This window comes from Pteropus vampyrus, unplaced genomic scaffold (assembly GCF_000151845.1).
Source record: "Pteropus vampyrus isolate Shadow unplaced genomic scaffold, Pvam_2.0 Scaffold234, whole genome shotgun sequence".
Taxonomy (NCBI): domain Eukaryota; kingdom Metazoa; phylum Chordata; class Mammalia; order Chiroptera; family Pteropodidae; genus Pteropus; species Pteropus vampyrus.
The window spans coordinates 313,137-334,657 of NW_011889015.1; the positions used below are offsets into that span (position 1 = coordinate 313,137).

The 21,521-nt window shown below is 35.2% G+C and overlaps 1 protein-coding gene across 2 annotated transcripts in view; it reads left to right on the forward strand.

The window, feature by feature from the left end:
• The window catches only part of NNT (nicotinamide nucleotide transhydrogenase), an 82,833-nt gene that overhangs the window by 28,551 nt on the left and 32,761 nt on the right, over positions 1–21,521 (forward strand). For both annotated transcript variants that reach the window (XM_011373883.2, XM_011373882.2), the window contains exons 8-15: positions 11,951–12,084; positions 12,369–12,560; positions 13,141–13,294; positions 15,978–16,139; positions 17,163–17,273; positions 18,102–18,247; positions 19,409–19,604; positions 21,238–21,471. In XM_011373883.2, coding sequence (XP_011372185.1) covers positions 11,951–12,084; positions 12,369–12,560; positions 13,141–13,294; positions 15,978–16,139; positions 17,163–17,273; positions 18,102–18,247; positions 19,409–19,604; positions 21,238–21,471 — 1,329 coding nt within the window. The remainder of the gene's footprint in view (positions 1–11,950; positions 12,085–12,368; positions 12,561–13,140; positions 13,295–15,977; positions 16,140–17,162; positions 17,274–18,101; positions 18,248–19,408; positions 19,605–21,237; positions 21,472–21,521) is intronic.

Below are 21,521 nucleotides of genomic sequence, written 5' to 3' on the forward strand. Positions count from 1 at the left end.
TATTTTCATCAGATAAATACCATAAGTGGAATTGCTGAGTCATATAGTAGTTCTATTTTTAATTATCTTTGAAGAACCTCCATACTGTTTTCCATAATGCCCATACCAATTTGCCATCCCACCAACAGTGCATGAGGGTTCTCTTTTCTCCACATCTTTGCCAACACTTATTTGTTGACTTTCTGATAATAGCCATTCTGAATGATGTGAGGTGCTATCTCATTGTGGTTTTGGTTTGCATTTTCCTGATGATTAGTGTTGTAGAGGATCTTTTCATCTGTCTGTTTGCCATCTATATGTCTTCTTTAGAAAAATATCTCTGAATGTCCTCTGCCCATTTTTTTTTGATCGGATTGTTTATTTTTTCTGTTATTGAGTTGTATGAGTTCTTTATATATTTTGGATATCAATCCTTTATCAGATAATGTCATTTGCTAATAGCTTCTCCCATTCAAAAGGTCGTATTTTTATTTTGCTGATAGTTTCCTTCTCTGTGCAGAAGCTTTTTAGTTTGATGAAGTCTCATTTGTTTATTTTTGCTTTCGTTTCCCTTGCTCAAGAGGATATATTTAAAAAGGTGTTAGACTGATGTCAAATAGTTTATTACTTATAGTTTTTTCTGGGAGTTTTCTGGGAGTTTTCAGGTCTTATATTTATGTCTTTATTTTGAGTTTATTTTTGTATATAGTTTAAGAGAGTCATTCAATTTCATTTTTTTTTGCATATATCCAGTTTTCCCAACACCACTGTTGAAGAGACTATCATTTCTTCATTGTATATTCTTGCCTACTTTGTCATAGATTAATTGACCATATAAGTGAGAGTTTATTTATGAGCTTTCTATTCTGTTCCATTGATCTATGTATCTGTTTTTGTGTGCCAGTACAATATGTTTTGATTATTATAGTTTTGTATTATAGCTTGAAATCAAGGAGTGTGATACCTCCAACTGTTCTTTTTTCTTAAGATTGCTTTGGCTATGTGGGGTCTTTTGTGATTCTATGTAAATTTTAGGATTATGTATTTTAGTTCTGGGAAGAATGCCATTGGTATTTTGATAGGAATTGCATTGAATCTGTGGATTGCTTTGGGAGATATGGTCATTTTAATGATATTAATCCTTCCAATCCATGAGCAGGGTATATCCTTCCTTTTATTTATGTCATCTTCAATTTCTTTCTTTAATGTCTTACAATTTTCAGAGTACAGGTCTCTCACCTGCTTGATTAAATGTATTCCTAGGTATTTTATTCTTTTCGACACAGTTGTAAATGGGATTGTTTTCTCAATTTCTCCTTCTGATCATTCATTATCTTATTTAGCCAAAGGAAAAAACCACTAATGCAAAAAGATACCCCTATGTTCATTGCAGCATTTACAATAACCAAGATATGGAAGCAACCTAGGTGTCCATTGATAGATGAATGGCTAAAGAAGATGTAGTATCTATATACACAATGGAATATTAATCAGCAATAAAAAAGAATGAAATCCTGCCATTTGTGTCAGCCTGGATGGACCTAGAGGATATTATGCTAAGTGAAATAAGTCAGACAGAGAAACACAAAACTACATGATTTCATTTATATGTGGAATTAAAAAAAATCAAAATGAACAAACAAACAAAACAAAACAAGAACAGACTCATAGAAACAAAGAACCAACTCTTGGTTTCCAGAAGGAAGCTGAGGAGCGGGGGATGGGTAAAAAAGGGGAAGGGGAAAATAGTCAATAATAGTGTGATAAATAAACATGATGACAGATGCTTACAAGACTTAGTGTGGTGATCACATTGTATGGTATATAAATGTTGGATCACTGTGTTGTACACCTGAAACTAATATCATATTGTATGCCAATTCTAATTTTGAAAAGATTGGGAACCTAACTTTCTTAAATGATCAAAACTGGGATACTTGCCCAGTTTGCAATATAAAGTGGTTAGTTAGACTTCTCAGGAGATAGAATTAGGAAGTAGCGGAAGGTCAGCTTAGGAGTCAGAAAGGGTCCTATCTAATGAGGAAGGAAGATATCGATTGCTTGATTATAAATTGTAATACCTTGGGCCATATATACTTGGACCTCTTTTTAGGCACAATCTATATTATCCAAAAGGGTAATAGTACTTTTGTTTTTTAATCTATAGTGGTTAGTATCTGTTGAATAGACTCCTCAAAGGACCTTTGTGGTCATTTTACATGACTCTGGAGAATTGAGAGGGGGGTTGTTTTCTCATGATATACAAGTGCCTTATGCATATGAGACCCAATCTGAGAGATTTCACAGTCTCCTGGAAAATCAACACTGGTTCTGCATTTGATGCTGCCTGTCTCTTGGAATCCGTCTTTCACATGGAGTAGACATATAGTGCAAAAGAATAAATCCACAGTAATTTTCAAACTTGTTTTTTTAGGCAAGAGAATCATTGATTATAGTGATATACTCTCCGTTTTTGAAATTCTACAAAGATAATATTGTTTTGGTAACTAAATGAAATGTTCCCCCAAGATTTATTTTTTTAGGTTGTTCTTTTCCTTCTTTTGTAAGCATTACGATCTTACAGGACAAAACTATATAGACCAGTGATTTCCACCTTTTTTTAAAATTGCTGATTTTTTTCTTTTTTCTTTTTTTTACTGAGTAATCTAATTCATCTACCATCCTCCTCTCCCTTAAATGTACTGTTGTATAGTATGGTTGTATAGAATTTTGTAATATTACTTCTACAAAGTTTCATGGTTTTGAGAATTTTGAAAGGCAGAGAGAAATACTTAAATGTTGCAACATCATTACCAAAGATTGGTAACAACAGGCTGTCTGCGTACCTCTTGGTAGCTTTTAGCTACCAAGGACAACTTGTCATAATGAGGAGAATGCTAAAATGTGGTTTTCCATGGCCATTTATCAACCTTGACTTCTTAGAGTATGTTTGAGCACAGTTAGGGAGTGGGCTAACTTTAAGAAATCTTCTGTTAGGAAAATTTATGACATAGAATTATATTCTAGTTTGGTCTGTTATTTCTCTGAAAGTATGTTGCAAGATGGGGAAGCATTGTGTTCCCCTGCTGGTAGTTCCTGAGTCAGAAAAGATTGGGAGGCTGAGGCTGTCCTTGGTGAAGTAGCACCCGATAGAGTTACTGCTAATAACTAGTACTTCCCACCATATGCATTTCTGTATCTTCTTCGTTTTACTGTCCCTATCTTTTCTTGTGCTTCAGTATTAGAGTGGTTTAGTTGCTATGACAGATTAACCCAAAAGTGTATAATGGCTCAGAGCTGGTATATTGATGGGCAGCTGGGATATTCAGGTATAACAATGTCACCATCATTATTATAAAGCTGTGAAGGCCACTCTGGGCACTGTGTCTATTCCAGCCAGTCACAGGGAAAAGGACATGGAGGAGCGTGAGTGGGATGCCTGGAAGTGGCACACACCAGTCCCTCTCACTTTTCTTTTGTTGAGACTTAGTCACATGGCCAAACCTAACTGTGAGGGAAGCTGAGAACTATTGCCTCACTGTGTACTCAGGAATAAAAGAACATTGTATTATCCTGCTAGGGCCGCTGTAACAAAATATCACAGACTGGGAGGCTTAAACAACAGAAATTTATTTTCTCACAATGTTGAGACTAGATGTCAATGGTCAAGGTGTTGGCAGGTTTGGTTTCTTCCAAGCCTTTCTCCTTGGCTTGTAGGTAGATGGCCCTCTTCTTGCTATGTCCTCACATGGTCTTAGTGTCACTTTTTGTGTCCACATTTCCTCTTGTTTTAAGAACATCAGTCAGATTGGATTAAGGCCCATCCTATGGCCTCATTTTAACTTCATCACCTCTTTAAAGTCTCTACCTCCAAATACAGTCACATTTTGAGGGGGTTAGGGCTTCAACAGATGACTTTACTGAGGGCACAGTTCAAGTACTCAGGACTGAAAAGCTTATTGACTTTTGCGGTAAAAAGCCCAGATACTCTCAGGATTATGTGGAAGGTCGAAGATGGTCCCTGAGATTGTCAGGCTATGGACATTCTAATGAAGTTACAAATCCAGCACCCATGAGGCGGCAGTCTGGCATGGGTTTCTCTGTGGAGAAACATGACTTACTTGATTTTTATCTGAATATTTTGAAGATATCCATTTTTTAAGCCTCTTTTGTCATGTATTGTAGGGAACACAAAGATGCTATTGTTTATATAAGAATATCATGTATTTCCTTATTTGTGCTACTATTTAAGTTTGGTAGGTTGTTTTGTGAAGATTTTCATAGCTTATAAAGCCATAGTAAGATCTTGATTAATTTTGATTTTTACCTGTACAGAATCTTGCAGCTATTAGAGGTAAATTTTTAAGATAAATTTTTAAGGATTGCATTCTTTAATTAAGGTAAAAGCTTGTTTTTAGGTTTCTTCTTTAAATAAATCTTTAGGGATTTATGCAGTCCATTAAAATATCCTGTCAATCAATCATATTTTGTAGGCATTACATTTAGAAGTATCTCAAGGCATTCAATTTGCAAAAGCCAAGTTTTTGTCAGTATGACGTTCTCTCTGGTTCCTTAAACAAATAATTATGTGGAGAAAAATTTCCCATAGTTCCAGGGATGGAACTCACATATAAAGTATTCTGCTTGACCGTTTAAGATAGGTCAGAATCTCTTTATGTTCATGAACGCAGCTGTGTTAGCCTCTAGTGATTTTTAATAGACATGGAGGAGTTGCAATGGTACATTGCTCTGTGTACCACAGGGCTGGCTAAATCAGAGACCCATTAACTACTAGATCCATGGATCAAATATTCAGCATATTCTTGCCATATTCTATCAATTACATAATCATCTCTTTTTTTCATATATATACATATGTGTGTAAAATTCCTTTTGTCCTCTTCTAGATCACTTTTATAGCTTAAACCAAATACCTTAACCTGATCTGTGATTTTGAAATTCCAAAAGAGCCTTTAGTGTATATCAATTAGGATGCCTTTGGCTGCCAGAAGTAGAAATTCCAGCACAATCTGCCTTAAACAAGAGAGGTTGTAACGGCAAAAAGTCCAGTTATAACCATGGACAGGTTTGTGCGGCACGGGACTCTGGCTGTGCTCCCTTGTACTCTCTCAGCTTCACTCTCCTCTTGAGTTGGTTTCGTCCTTAGTGGTAGAAGGCAGCAACAGTTCCAGGCCTCCAGTTTGCACAACACAACATCCAGAGGATGAGACAGGACAGTTCTGATGGCTTCTTCTTGAAGAGCAAGAAAACTTCTTTTTCAGAAGCCCTTAGCAAATTTTCCCTTGTTCTTATTGGCCTTAATTGGGGTGACATGCCTACCCACTTCTGAACCAATCCATGCAGGCAGGGCAATAGATGCCCTTGGCTTTCACCTAGATTTCTGAACCAGTCACTCAGCCCAGCCAGGCTTGCCTCTGGAGCAGTTTCTGAGGTCATTTCTCCTGAAGCGCATGGACTTTGTAGAGAAAATGGAAATCAAGAGGAGGAAATGGATGCTGGGTAAACACCAACAATGCTTAGTGCAAAATTATATTCTTATGATGATATTTCCTAATGTGTAAATACTGTAGTTCAGAATGTCTTTATATGCTCTATTTTGCATTTAGTCAGTGTTTAGTATTACATTACATTAAAAATTATCCTTGTCTTCCTAGTACTTGTTCATGAGAAATCTATTTTGGTTTGGATGAATGTATTCTATAATTTATATTATTAATCTCTTTGCTACTATATCGGTAAATATACCATATTCTTGTTAAAGCAGGAAGTTTTTCTAAGCCAGTCTAATTTGATGCTTTACAGGCCAGGAAGTTAGAAATTTTCCCATCTGATTATATGCCAATGAATAATTCCAGTGAATAATACTAAATGCTCTTTGGAATCATAAAATTCTGTGGTAAATTTCATCTTGGTGTCTTGTTGGTCTTAACATTTTTAGTGGTTTGCTCTTAATTTCTTTATTTTATTTTATTTTGATATCATTAAAGTTGTCTGTGAGGGCTTCATTTTTTTTCCCAGTAAGATAGAATCCGAGAACTTATTGATTTCAGGTGGTCATGTTAGGCTCGATTTGTTCAGAGGGGTATAATATATTGTAAAACTTGCTGGTAAGTTATTAGCTGTTGGTATTTAGTTTAAACTAAATCATTAATTTTGAATTTAGTATTGTAGCGAGGCCAGTGATATATTCCTTCGTTACATAACGATAAGTTGTTAAAGCTATTTTTAGAAAGGAGTAATTTTTCCTAGAAGTTTATAATTTTAATACGTTTATATTTGCATTCTTAGTATTCAATTAATGAGAAAATATATTATGAAAAAACTATGAATTGAATTACATTTAAGAATGAATTTGTATGAATAACAGTACTATATGCATACATCTAGAAATGGTACGAGTGTGAGGCATTTTTTGTCTACAGTCAATTCTCAGTGCTCACAGAGATTCAGAGATACCTTATACTAATTTGTGACATCCCTACTAACCCCAAGTAATGGCCAACCACCTGGAAAACTATAATTAAAATTTTAGATGAGTGCTTTAAATACCTCAGCTATTCTAGTAATAAAACTGTTCACTAACCCTTGGATGCAGCCTATTTCAGGCTTAAAATATTAGACCTCATAGCTATAAGTAAAGTTTTCCTCCCCCATCTAGCCTGTACACTGTAGGCACTAAATAAGTATTAACTGAGTCAATGAATGAATGGATATTTAAATGATGACTGCCAGTGAATGATGTCCCACCATTGTTTTGGCAAAATTATAGAAATAAACTCCCATTTGGGAGTGAATTGAATAAACTTACTAGGGAACTTAATAGCTACTAAGCAGAAGGAACCAAGAAATATTTCTTGAAGTTGAACATCATGCCAAATCTTTCATCTATATTTTGTATGGTACCAGGAAATATATTTCTAAAAATTTTCTCTCCTTGTTATTTTTTACTGTTGTAGTGACTTTTTTTTTTTTTTTAGGGACGTAATTTGAAGAAATGTAACAATCTTGGTCTTTTTGTATATCTCATCTTTTTGCAGATAAATGATAAAATTAATGGGAGCGAGCAGTCAAGAGGGGAAAGCGCAATTGTGCCTCTAAAAAATACCTCTCTTATCTACCTTTTAAAAAAATTAACTCTTCTGATTTCTTCTACAGTTATGTTTTAAAACACCTGATATGCCCATTGATCTTTAATTCTTGTATCTAGGACCTGCACCGGACTTTCTCTTGGGTATATAGGATACCTCTTTTTTATTTGAAGGATCTGTATTAAACATTGGATATATTCTTTTCTATGTTCTATATTGTACAAAATCTGTACACATTTTCCTGTTTGTTATCCATTCTCAGTCTTGAAAGGCTGTCCTAACTGTATAGCTTCATGTGCTGTAGCAGGGATGGCAGATTACTTTGAGTGAAGCCTTTTCAATTATTAAGTAAATAGATAGGTCTAATGGCATTTCTAAGTTATTTTAATTTTTCTAGTACAACTCTTTAATCTATGCCTTCAATCTAAAGCAGAAACTAGTTGTGATTATGCATGAGTATTTTTTTATTTATTTAATAAAAATAGTATGTGAATTTTTTGGAAATGCTGTAAACTACAAAGTAGACAATAAAAACTTCCCATCATTCCTCTACTCAGTGAAAAATACTATTAACATTTTACCATTTCTGCCTAAAACTGGTGTTCACAAGAGCCAGTCTTCTGTTTGTTTGCTGCCATCCTTCACCATTTGCCATTTCCTCTCTCAGAGAATGTAAATCGTTTAATTGTTAGGCCAAAATAAACAACCTGTAGGGTACAGATGTTGTCAGAAAAGGTAAAGCAATGCGTGCCAGACTAAACTAAAATGACTTGGATTATGTCGTTCGGGTAATCCGGTACACAAAAGGTTGGCACAGGAAGCCGCAGTCTGTTGTGTTCATTTCCGGTCCTGCTACCGCCTCCGCGGAACTTTGTCTAGACTCTCCTCTCACCTTTGTGTTTTGACTGTGGTTTTTGATGGCAAGATGCTTTGTTTGGTAAAACATAATATAGCACAGAGGGTCCACTGAAGTGAAAAAACATTTTACCATTTTCTCTCTTTTCATTCTTTTTTTTATCATGTTAGATCAAAATACAATATCTTTCTTACTTTCCTCGTTTAATATGATATCATAAAATTTCCCCTTAATATGATGTCATTAAGAACTCTTGGTAAATATATTTTAATAGTTTTGTAGAATTTTCTTATTTCTGAACGTACTGTATTTTATTTAACTGTTCCCCCAAAGTTGGGTTTTATTTCTAGTTTTTGTCAATTAAAATAATGATCTAACATTTTTCTGCATTATTCTTGTGTCTTTATTTTCATTCATTTCCCCAGGATTAATCAAATCTTAGAAGTAGAATTACATTTTTGGCCAGTTGATAAAGGCTTGATAAATTATGCTTTCCTGAAAGATTGTGCAGTTCATAATCTCATCAGTGGACTTTCCAGCTAATTGTTTTATTTCAACATTATTATGATTTTTTTTACTCTTTCAGTTGGAGAGGGAAAAAAGTATCTCACTTTTTGTACTCAAATGTTTTTGATTCTTACTGAAGGTTTTGACTTTTTTTTTTCCTTTAGTTGTTATCAAATAACTTTGAAATGACCACTTTTATTTGTTGTTCAATTATCTATTAGGATATTAATGTTTTGTTTTATTTGAATTTCTGTGAGCTTTTAATTATATTTTTGTCATATTTGTGTTTTTTGAGGATCGTAATATTTTTATATTTAAATCGATTGATGTTTTCCTTTGTAATTTTCCTCACTGCTTTGTTTAAGAAGAGCCTTTTAATCCAAAGACTAGAGAGATAGTCACCAAGGTTTTTTTTTTTTCTCTTTTTCTTTATGTGTTGCTTTCTCTTCTTTTATTAGTTTTGATCTATATAGACTGTGGAGTTTAATTCACAGTATGATATTAGGTTTTGGTAGATTCCCCCTCCCCCCCCCATACCTAATGAATCATCTTATTCTTTTTGTTTTGTTTTGTGATGCCACATTTATCATACATTACCTTTTTATAGGCCATCAGGGTAAGATAGTATTTTGAAACTGACTTCTCAGTTTTTTTTCTCTCTTTTGATCTAATCTTTTAAGGATTTGTTTATTTGGAACTTTTATGTACTACCCTGCTTCTTTTTTGGCTCTGTTTTTTTTCCCCTTCTGTTTTCAATTTTTATCTTTGCACTTATCAGAATTTTCAAAAAATTAATCCACATGTGAATGCTTAAAGGCAGCTGCTCCGTTAAATTCATTATATTCCCTATAGCGTTTATTGAACTTTTTAAATTATAAAATTAAAACAAACTTTTATAGAAAACTTGGAAGACAAAGAAAAGTACAAAGAAGAAAATAAATTAGCCTCACCACTCAAAGATATTCTGGTAATGGTACTTGTATTGTTAAACATTATACTATATAGAATTTAATAGAAACTTTTAAGTATATGTACTATTTAATGTATATAAATATACCTATATGTGAAACATTTATGTATGTATTTATACATTTTATTTTTACTGAATGGGAGCATCATATATGTACTATTTTGTTGCATGCTTTTTACTTATAATAATTCCATGTCTTTACAATATTCCTCTTTGAATTAAGTAAACATTTTTAACTCCAGTCATTTGACTTACACACTAAATAAATACTCTATGTGAAAGAATATGTTATCCTTTCAAAAGTGATGGAATTTCATACTGATAATAGGGATAGAACACCTTTAACCTCTGTTAAGATGCAAATGTGTGTAGGTGTGTGTGTTTAAAGTTGTATTAGCAACTGCATAACCGATTTGTAAAACCTGAATGAGTAAAATCAAAGAAGACAAATTGGTGGTATATCGGATGTTTTCTAGGGAGCTTAAATAGCTTTAGCCACTTGATATAAAGTGGGTAGCATTACAGTCCAGAGATGGATCCTTAGCTACAGATGACTCAGAAGAAAGAAAAAATTTCAGAATTTCAAGGGCAGGAAAAATTAGATGCCAAATCAGATTTGCGAGGCAATGGCTGTAAAGTTGGCGCAGTTAGAAGACAAAGGGGGTGCACCTGAAGCTCATTTGGATATAGCCAAAAGAGTAGTTTAAGCCATGTCAACCTAAGACTAGAGGGTATACATAAGGTGGGAGGAAAAGCTGTAACACACAAGAGCTTGGTTAATCGAGAAGAGTCTCTGGACCTGAGGTGGGGAGGGTGATAACAGTAAATACCTGGAGAGTACAGGTTAGCACTTTAAATTTGCCGCTTCGTGTGGATGCAACCATATAATCCACAGTTTTAACTCACGGCAGACCTGAACAGATCTTTATTTGGGAAGAATCCTCAGATATGTATGGTTTGCATCCCTAAATTCTCATACCTGAGTAAAGTTTTAAATATTCAAGATGCCTTTGTTGGACTACAGTGGGGAGGGTAGAAGAAAGGAATATTTACAAGAGAATTTTGAGAAGTGGTGAAACTATCAGGACTTTAGGATGTTGTCTTGGGGAAAGTAATCCCCTCATTCTTGCTCTTTCATGGAGACTCAAAAGAGAGACCAGAGATCATCTAACAAACCATGTGTCAGCCAGCCCCGTGTGACTGGAGCAGAAGTCCCAGTGGGGCAGTAATGAGAGAGGATGTTAGAAAGAGCACTCCAATCCAGGGGAGAAGGCCTTCAGTAAAAGGAGGTTTAGGATTTGGACTTTATCTTGGAAATATAAAGTTTACTTTGAGAAAGAAGGAGGTACCATATAAACACTCACTTGTATCATATTTACAACTTTTTTTACGTGTGCTATAAAAGTTTTTTTCTTTTTTGAATCACATTTATTCCAATCAAGTAGGTTGAAAAACAGATTACAATGCAAATTTTGATAGGCTTTCATTTATAAAATGTGTTTTTACTAAAATTCTCTGAACAGAGATTTGAAAACTTTCAAAAGAAGACATAAAGGTAATTATGGGATTAATTCTTTGCTTTCCTGCTACCAATGTCACAGTTTATCTCTTTTTCCCTTTGACCTACATACTTATGTCAATTTATGAAACTTGAACTCTAAAATATGCTAATGGATGGGCCCCCATCGAACACATAGATGTATGTTAGCTTGAAAAATCCTTACATCCAGTGCTTTATCTTCTGTGTAAAAATTAGTGAATGAATTTAAAATGTGAAACATCTCATAAGGAGAATGTTTCATGAGAATAGGGATCTTTTGTTTATCTACCAGTATATTCCATCACCAGGAATAGGGCTTGACTCACCAGACGCACAGAATAGTTGTTGAGTGGGAATAAAAGTGTATGAGTGATGCCTAAGCCTTTTGGAGTTGTGGTGGAGTTGAGAAACAGGTATTCCCCTGTTTTCGTTTCATGGTACTTCCTTAACTCTACTCAAAGTTATCCTGTGTTAAAGTAAGACAGGTTAATATAGCATGTAGAAATATCTGCTGACGTTTGTTAAGATGATTAGAAATATTCTATTTTGTAATTCACAAATTACTATTGAATATTCCCTTGATATTTGTGATCTTCATGAATTGTCCACTTCGGCTGCACATAGTTTCTTTAATTGCTTATTATACATAAAAAAAAAAAAACCCAAATAAAATGTTTATGTCATCATGAGAGTGGTACTGGATGTAAACCATTTGCCAAGAGCAGCACTGAGATTTCCGTGTTGAGCATATGGCGAGGGTTTCTCGCTAGCTAAATGGCTTCCTCCTGCACACTGCAGCTCACACTCTCACTGTTTTCTTAGGAGAATGACCATTCTCTCCTGTGTTCTGGACTTTAGGGGTCTCTTGAAAGAGTTAAATAAATTTCAGATGTCAAATTCCTGAGTATCTAGAGACTATGGTAACACTTAAAATATAGTTTTTAAAAATGAATATAATTTGTACTTTTTTTTTTTTTGATTTTCATTAGGTAAAAAAGCTCCAGTTTTATTTAGTAAAGAAATGATCGAGTCAATGAAGGAAGGCTCAGTTGTTGTGGATTTAGCTGCTGAGGCTGGCGGAAACTTTGAAACCACTAAGCCAGGAGAACTGTATGTTCATAAGGTATATCAAAAAGCTTCTTTCTATGAACCAGTTTTCACATCCTTAGTGATTTGTGTGAGTGTGTTTATTCCTTTAAATATTTAACTGAGGCCTGAATTTTTTTAAAATAAAAAATAGGCACATTTAAAGCTCCTTTTGAAATATATATTTGTTTATGAGTATATGTATGTATTTATAAAGATATAGAATTTCAAAGCTTAGCCTTGACTGTGACCAAGCATTGTCCTAGAAAGAATGTGAGCATACAGTAATAGATGTTTCTGACCATATTTTTATTCATTTAGGGAATTACTCACATAGGCTATACGGACCTTCCCAGCCGAATGGCTACTCAAGCCAGCACCCTGTATTCCAATAACATCACCAAGCTCCTGAAGGCCATCAGCCCTGACAAAGATAATTTTTATTTTGAAGTGAAAGATGACTTTGACTTTGGTACAATGGGTCATGTCATTAGAGGAACTGTAGTGATGAAGGTAAGTAAAGAGATTTGTTTTTCCTGCGTTTTCATTTTAAATTGATTTTATGATTTCTATTCATGGAAGAATCCTATTTGGAATTGAGACATATTTTAATAAAGCATTGATGTATTGAGTTTATGCCAATAAAAATTGTTTAAAAATGCAGAACGATTTAAATAAAAATATTGCAAAGTCGTGTACACACCTAAATATATATATATATATTTTTATGTGACTCACCGAAAATATGCATTGTATTTGAAAAACGGAAACAAACAAAACAAAAAATTAAAATTGAATAAAGTAAAAAGTATTTCTCTAACTATTCTGCTTCTAAGGGCTTGATCTGTATTCTTCTGTATAAGTTCTATGCACATACAAATTATGTATCTATGCATGTATGCATAATACAAACATGTATTTATATACACATGTATTAATTATGTACAGAAAATACTGTTATAAATTATATGAATTTATATAAAATTATTTTTCAAAGAAGTTTTTTTTTTCCCCAACATTATAGCTATTTTCTGTGTTTTTGAAACACTGGATTGACTTTTTAAAAAAGTGCTTTTCTTCTAATTTCTGTTAGGATGGTGAAGTGATTTTCCCTGCTCCCACACCTAAAAATATTCCTCAAGGTGCCCCAGTAAAACAGAAGACAGTGGCTGAGCTGGAAGCTGAAAAAGCGGCTACTATTACACCCTTCAGGAAAACGATGACCACGGCTTCTGCATATACAGCAGGTGAGGATCCCATTTATCAGGATTAGTCCTGATTATCTGAATTTTGAAAGTAGTATATTAATTGTCAAAATTAGTAAATAAAATATCATTGTCCTTCTTTGGATTTCATTAGGAATCGAGCCTGATAGAAGCAATTTTTCTGTGGAATTGGAGATTGTATTGATCGTCTACCCTAAGAGATACAGGCACTATGCTAAATACTAGAATGAATATGTGTGAAATAATATACAGGCTATTGATACTTTTCTTTTTATAAAAAATATTTTAAATATAATATTTTTATCTACATCAAATACATTGAGTCGTGACATACCTCAGAGCGTGTTGGCGTGAAGTGCACATAAATGTGATTATTTATTTATTTACTTGTTTATTACTTTATGGTTTATAAAATATCAGTCTTGATTATCTGCACAGCTGGGTAAGACTGAGGAACCAAATGTTTACATTGAAGAATAAGCACTGTAATACCAATATAGTCTTTGATTCTTTGACTAACATTCTAAGTTATTCACCTAGTAAAAAAATTAAATTTTAAATGTTTATCTCTTCTTTACAATTTAACATAAATTCTTTCTTTTCAAATTCATCTTTGTGAAAACACTAAAGAATTATTGTAAAATAAGGGTAAATATTCATTCTGGCTATGAACTGTTAGAGTCTGAAATGTGAATATTTGATTTTAAATTGGTTTCTTTTTCATAGAATGAATTAAAATGTTTATATCTGCTTAGAGCCAAAAACAAAAGCAAACTATAAAGAATTAAGGACCAGCACCAGTCACAGAGAATTCTTGTAGCTTCAGCATTCTCCTAATTCCCAAGTGAGTCCAGATGTTTTAAAGCTAAGTATTAAATCTCCTTCAATAAAGAGCAAGTCTCAGCAGAATAACCAAAAAAACCCTCTAGTTGTGAACGTGGTCAATAGATGGGGCAGCATCCCTATTTGCACTTACTTATTAAAAAAAAGAAACCAGATTATTGTATTGTACATGGAGACATGGAGAGTATTATCAGTAGGATTGGAAATTTCCATTTCTCTTTGAAATTCATGAGGAAATACAGCGAGCATGTATGATGATTTATTTTTCTAGATTTTGCTTACATTAAGTCAAAATTGATTGCATTTTAATAGATATGACAATGGAATATTTCAGTGAATAAAAGGATGGCCTTATATTTGTTTTTCTTTACCTCAAATTTCCTCATTTATAATAAAAACAACTGTTTTTTTTATATATGTGTTAGGAATTTATTTGAATGGCATTCTTCAAAGAATTTGATTTGTTCTCCGCCCTTTTTTTCCTCTGCTTCATCTTTTTCTTGTTATACAGACTATAGAAATAGCACAATTGACATTAAATGTATTATAGAAAAGACATTAGTTTATTAAATAGTTGATAGGAAAACATTCAGAAGTGTGGTTTCTATCTTTTTTCAGTCAAGGACAAAAAGGGTAAATAATTTTACAGATAAGGATACTGTAGCACAAAGAGGTTAAGTAACTTGCCTGAGATCACAAAGCTAGCAAGCAATAGAATCAGGATTTGAACCAGGCAGCCTGGCTTAGAAAAGATATTCTTAACCACAGCCTTATACAGCTTCTCTAATGTTTTAACTGAGAACACAAAACAGTATTCTCTCTAACTCTCTCCACAGATGGTTAACAGGCCATGCATTAGAACTTTGGAAATCTTATTTGTGGATAGGAAAATTTAAGTTAAAACTACAGTTTTATTGAATGATTTAAGGTAAATTAATGTCAGTTCCTAGATATTCCAGCCGTGCCACTTATAAAGAAATAGTTCATACCAAGGAAGAAAAGTATCTTATTCAGGAAAGTTAATTCTCACTCCCTGGTCACCCATTATTCTGTTTTTACTGACCATTAGGTAACCCTTTCTTCTATTGCAAAAAAGCTGTCCACATGTTTGGTATCAGGAAAGGTGATAATTAAAGATGTATGTTCCTAACTGACTGTATTCTGCACATTCTTAATTTAATTTATTATTTTTTTTCTTTTCTTTGTAAAATCCTGTTTGCTGACCTGGTGTTGAGGCTGGAGCTGACTGCCCTGGCCAGCAGTCCAGTCCAGATTCAGGAGCAATTGCAAAACTTCTGTCCCTGGTGGGTGGAAGCCATATGTTTTGGGGAGGTGCTGGAGTGAATGAAATCCTTCCTACTCTTTTCAAATCCTTCTTATTCAGCCAAATCTGGGAGTGACATAAAATTGGCCTCACGAAAGTCCTGAATTATGAAGGTGTGTCTTGCCCAAGTAGAAAATGCTTTGGTAGACCCTCTATAGCCCTGTGATTCTGGAATAAAAACACTTGTATAAACACGTGGCATTGTCAATGAAACTTAAAACAGAAGAAAACAAACCACTCAAAGGAAAATGTACATATTGTTATTAAGGTGACTCATAAATTTTACTAGATCTTTACAATTTATTTTGTGTTGGAGGTTGGTGGTCAAGAAGTTGAGATTTGTCCATAGTACCTTTAACTCCTTTTCCCCTCTTCTCCATTATGAAATGTCTAAGAAACTTGCTCGTTATTAGCAAAGGTGTAGAATTTAAAAGCATTCATTATTCCACATGTTTGTTTATATGTGGGTATGTGTGTGCTTTAAATCTTCCTGAGATAATTGGATGTCAGCTCACACTCTTTCCTCTCTTTCTTTAGGTCTCACTGGGATATTGGGTTTGGGCATTGCAGCTCCCAATTTAGCATTTTCCCAGATGGTAACCACCTTTGGCTTGGCCGGCATTGTGGGCTACCACACAGTCTGGGGAGTGACTCCTGCCCTCCACTCACCACTGATGTCTGTGACTAATGCAATCTCAGGTTTGCTCCTCTCTTGTTTTCTCTGATCTTAGGTTTTCGTGGGCTTATAGTAGTGCTTTCAAGGAGGTCTATAAAGTCTGTTTTCAAATTGTGTGGCTTGGCATCTGAAGTAGTGGTTGTGGTGACTTGGGCTCTCAGAGGGTAAAGGAGTGGGGTTGGAAGTTAGAGGCTAAGGGAGTGTATCAGGGTGTAGGCTACTTCCATTTCAAGCAGTACAGAGCCATTGTTATTTCTTTTAGTTATGATTTCCTTTAAAGAAAGGACTCCTATGACAAAATTTGGAAACCAGTGCAGAATCACAGCTGCAGCATCCTTTTGGGGTTCTTAGCAAAACATTCAGCCTAACAAGTCTACAGTAGGCCACACCTGACATCAAGTTTACCCGGAAGCTTATGGGACAGGAAACACAGCTGGCTACTAGGCTACCATCAGGCATTTTTCTCTGTGTGAGTCTTCATAGTGATCCATGCAGCAGTCCACACCACTGCCCAGGAGCTGTTCTCTCTGGCACCCAATGAGGGCTCAGAGCTGAGGATTGAGACCCATACTGGACAGATGTGGGAGTTGTCCTGCTTGGAAGCCTCATGGCCTCGGTCAATGTTTCTTAGAACATTGCCATAGACATGATTTTCAGGACCTCCACAGGGAACATGTCCAATTCTAAGAAGGAAAGCCCAAATCTATGGCTTCACCATCATGGATTATAATTCATGAATAGTTCCTTCCAGTTCAGATACAATTTATTCACCAGCGGTCCCTTTTTACCATACAGGGTGTTGTCTCATAACCTTATTGATTTATGCTTTTAGCAGGGGAACAGAGATAGAAAGTTAAAGGAAAGTCAAATTCTTATGCAAAAGGAGAAAAAGTTTTCTTAACTCTTTGCCCATGATAGTACTTCAGTGAGACTGGTGTATGAGAACTTTGTCCTTTACGAATCTGTGCCTGTGAGATCCTTCAGCTATGACATTTGATTTGGCGGTGTCACTGTAACTGTTTACCACATCGATGCTTCCTTCCTAGGGTTGACTGCAGTTGGTGGGTTGGCACTGATGGGAGGACATTTGTATCCTTCCACAACTTCTGAGGGCCTTGCTGCTCTTGCTACATTCATATCCTCAGTCAACATTGCAGGTACGATGATGGTAAAAGAAGCCAGAGTGCGATAATTAATGGAGACACAAGAAGCAAATATAAATCAGTATAACATGAACATTGTGATTTTAAGAATTTGTGCTTTAGAAAATGTTTTGCTCAGATTGTAAATGCTCTCTGTGAAGGAAAATTAGTTATTTTGCCCATCTGTAATTTTTAGAAACTTTTGATAAAAACCACCCTCTAGTATTCCCAAACAAACAAACAAACAATGTCTTGCTACAAGTAACTGGAAAGTTATTGAATGCATAGTTTGAAATTAAGTTGACTTAGAGCTCTATCACCATAACATCTGTAAATTAGTACAATTTTAGATAAAATTTTAGCCTGTTGCCTTGCCCTGGCCTCTGTTTCTGAACATTGGAAGCTTAGCACATCCCTTGTGCACAAAACCCATTTGATGCTATTTTGTAGTTAAAAATTCTTTAATGGGTCTAAGAAACCCAGTGCCTGTTGATATGGAAATTTTTTCCTCTGTCATTTATTATAGAGTTTAACAAACAGAATAACCTATTAGAAAATAAATACTGGCCTTTGATAGTTTGCATTCCCAAGCTGTTTACACGGCTGTTTACTTTTAGTCATGCAGGAATAGCTGGTTCTGCACTGATAACAAGTTTAGGTACTTTTTTCCCCCCTCAATGGAACTGGCTTGAGTAATAAAATAATTTTGAGGTTCTAAAATGTTGCTTAAAATGATATTTATCCATAGATGATAAAAGTGTGCTTAAATAGAAAAATTGTAGCACTTTAAAAAATCATGTTGCTCAATGAGATAATCTGTTCGTTTATATTTACTTTAATAAGGTGGCTTCCTGGTGACTCAGAGAATGCTGGACATGTTTAAGCGTCCCACCGATCCCCCAGAGTACAATTATCTGTATCTGCTCCCTGCTGGTACCTTTGTTGGAGGATATTTATCTGCCCTCTACAGTGGTTATAACATTGAGCAAGTAAGAGGCTCTTTCGAAAGTGTCTATTTTCGCTACTGAGTTTTTTCCCAATTGTATTTAACATTATCATTACCAATATTCAAGCTCTATCAAGCAAATACAACAGTAACTCTAGAAACATCTTGGTTAAATAAAAGCCTTCCTATACCCTAAGAATTAGGATGTTGTATGCTAACTGAATGTGCAAATGTGGGTTTACTTGTTTTTCCCCAAGTTTTTCCATGTGTAAAGAGTCGAGAAGTTTATTAGTATCCCCTTTATGTACTTGGCTGGATTGTTGTAGGAATCTAATGAAATGATCAGTAAAAAATTCAAAAAAATGTCTGTTATTAAATACTATTTGTCCTTTTTCTTACTTTTCCCCTACAAATCTTGCCAGATGTTATGCCAATTCATTCAAAAAAGATAATTTGGAAATGAATACTGTATAGAAAAACAAGCAATCAAGTTGAACTTCAAAATTTCCATGTCTAAATATAATTATAATAGAGACTAAACTTTGAACTCAGTATTTTCCATTTCTTTTCAATAGCTGTCACTAGATTGCACCCTCTCTAACAGCAGAAAAATCATGTCTCTCTGGATTCCTCCAGTTTCCAACATGTAGCATTTGTTGAGTGAACAAAACCTTTTTTGAGAAAAGTTGGAGCAGTGAGTCAGAGAGACCCATGTCTGGCCCAGATTTTGCTATTTACTAACCATTTGACTTTGGAAAAACGATGTAACCTCTTTAGGCTTCGGTTTTCTCTTTTGCAAAATGAGATTGATGATTCTTCCCTCTTGTGAATCCCGTGGGACTGAGTACAACATAAGCAAAGCTTGTGGCACAGTCCCTGGCACTGACAACATCAGCAGTTGGCACCTTTATAGCACTTGGTCAGGTCTGAATCCCACAATGAATTTATGCATTTGGTGTGCTCTCAAATCCATAAGAACTTACTTTACATAAATGGTATAATTGCAAGTACAATTGAAAGTATTTAATTTCCCTAATGGATAGGAACGTATGTATGTTGAAATATTTAAAGAGCACATGCTGATCCCTCTATATTCCGAATTTAAAATTGTCCTCAGAGAATCATCTCAAGAGAGGGCCTCTCTATGATAACACTGAAAGTTTTGATAGCCTCTCTCTTTCTCTCTTCCCTTTTCTTTGAAAAGATCATGTACCTGGGCTCAGGACTGTGCTGTGTTGGTGCCCTGGCTGGCCTTTCCACCCAGGGAACAGCTCGTCTTGGCAATGCACTGGGAATGATTGGGGTGTCTGGAGGCCTGGCAGCCACCCTTGGAGGCCTAAACCCGAGCCCAGAATTGTTAGCTCAGATGTCTGGAGCCATGGCTTTGGGCGGTACCATTGGTAAGCACTTGTGGGTTTCTGCCTTTATGTGAACCCATGCCCGTTTTTTAGCCCATTCTTTTGATTCGGTTGATGTACATACTCAATTCAATGTTTTAAAATGTTTGTGTCTGAATGAGAATTATACCGATTAGGATTACTTTTCACCAAAATAAAATAAATAAATTATATTAGAAATAAAAGTAATAATACTATCCATAACTTTCTAATTAATTTATTAGCTTTTATTATCTCTGCTCTTGAGGTTATCCATGTTTATTGTATCCGTATGGTAGAAATACTATGTAATGGTGAGCTACTGTACATCTCTCCCCAGCTCAATATTTAATGACATCACATTGGTAGCTTGCAGGTGGCCATGGTAGTTGTATTTGTGCCATGGAAATCAACAAATTCTACAAATCTGGGTTTCATTTATTGTTTTGTCGATTGCCCAGACTTAAGAAAGTGATGGAGAAATTGTTAATAATGCAGCTTAAAGTTAAAAATATGTTGTGTCTGTAGCCGTTACATTGTGACTAGCTCCCAAAATTGAGCAAATATTCTTCTCGTATTTGAAAACTATAGCAGGTTCAATGAAGTTGTCACTCACATGGTTGACAATGAGCGACATTCTCTTATATATCTCGTTGTTTCACTTTCGTCTTACTCGTTAATGTAAACAAAAATATTAACCAGCATTCATGTGGGAATGACGCTCATTCATCGGTTGCAAACACTAGGTTGGGTACAGATACAAGAGACTGGCAAAAATTAACAAAAGCCTTCTGTGAAAATCAATTGGCTATGTAGAGTTTACAATAAAGAGTAATGTATATTTTATTATTATTTGAAAATTGTGTGCTGCATATCTGTATATCAGTAAAAACTCACGTATCTATTATCCTGAGGAGCTGGTGGTTAAACATTTACCAGCACAACATTAGCTTCAGCCCCCTTCCATGCTTCCCCAGGGAAGCTTTGAGTCCTTTTTTGGCAGTGCCTAGAAAGCACATGAAGGAGAATGCCTGTGCTGTAGGTTCATGGCGGGAAAACCTTTAGATATGATCTTAGCAAATATCCTGAGCCCCACCCCTTCTATATCACCCACCTGGAGCCATGCAACTCCTTTAGAGTCTCCTAATTTGGACATTTACTGCACAAATATTTGCATTTTTTTTTACCTTTGGAATTGGCTCACGCCCACCCACCTAAAAACCTAGGCTTTCTTTATATTCCAGCTATTTCTGGGTGTTCAGGAACAAGTGTTGGCTTATGGGGAAGAGGGCCTGGATTATTCATTCCATGCGGAGAATTTAAAGAGGTTTAATTGGAGGTTTAAGTAATTTGAAGATGTGGTTGGCTGGGGGTGTTTGAAGGTTGGAGGGGAAGAGGCATGCGATGGTGCTGTGTGTTTGGGTTCTTCGGAGTTGGGCCTTAGTTAGATGTGTTGAGAAAACCTACTCTTCTGCAAAGGTATATATATCCAGTGACCTTGCCTCTTGTATAGTCCCTATAGAATATATTTTGCCCATAATAGGAAGCAGGTATTTATTGATGACAAGGATGGAACTCTTAGGTGTAGTCTTCATTGTGTTTACTTCCCAAGGGTCTGTCAAGTTTTAATTTCTCTTTGACCTTCATTTCCCAACAGGATTGACAATTGCCAAGCGCATCCAGATTTCTGATTTACCTCAGTTAGTTGCTGCTTTCCACAGTTTAGTAGGCTTGGCAGCTGTGCTTACTTGCATAGCTGAGTATATTATAGAATATCCACATTTTGCTATGGATCCAGCAGCAAATCTCACCAAGATCGTGGCCTACCTCGGTACTTACATCGGTGGTGTCACATTTAGTGGGTCTCTTATTGCCTATGGAAAATTGCAGGGTAAGTGATTCAATATAACGTAGAGGTAAATATCTATTGTTTAGGGGGTT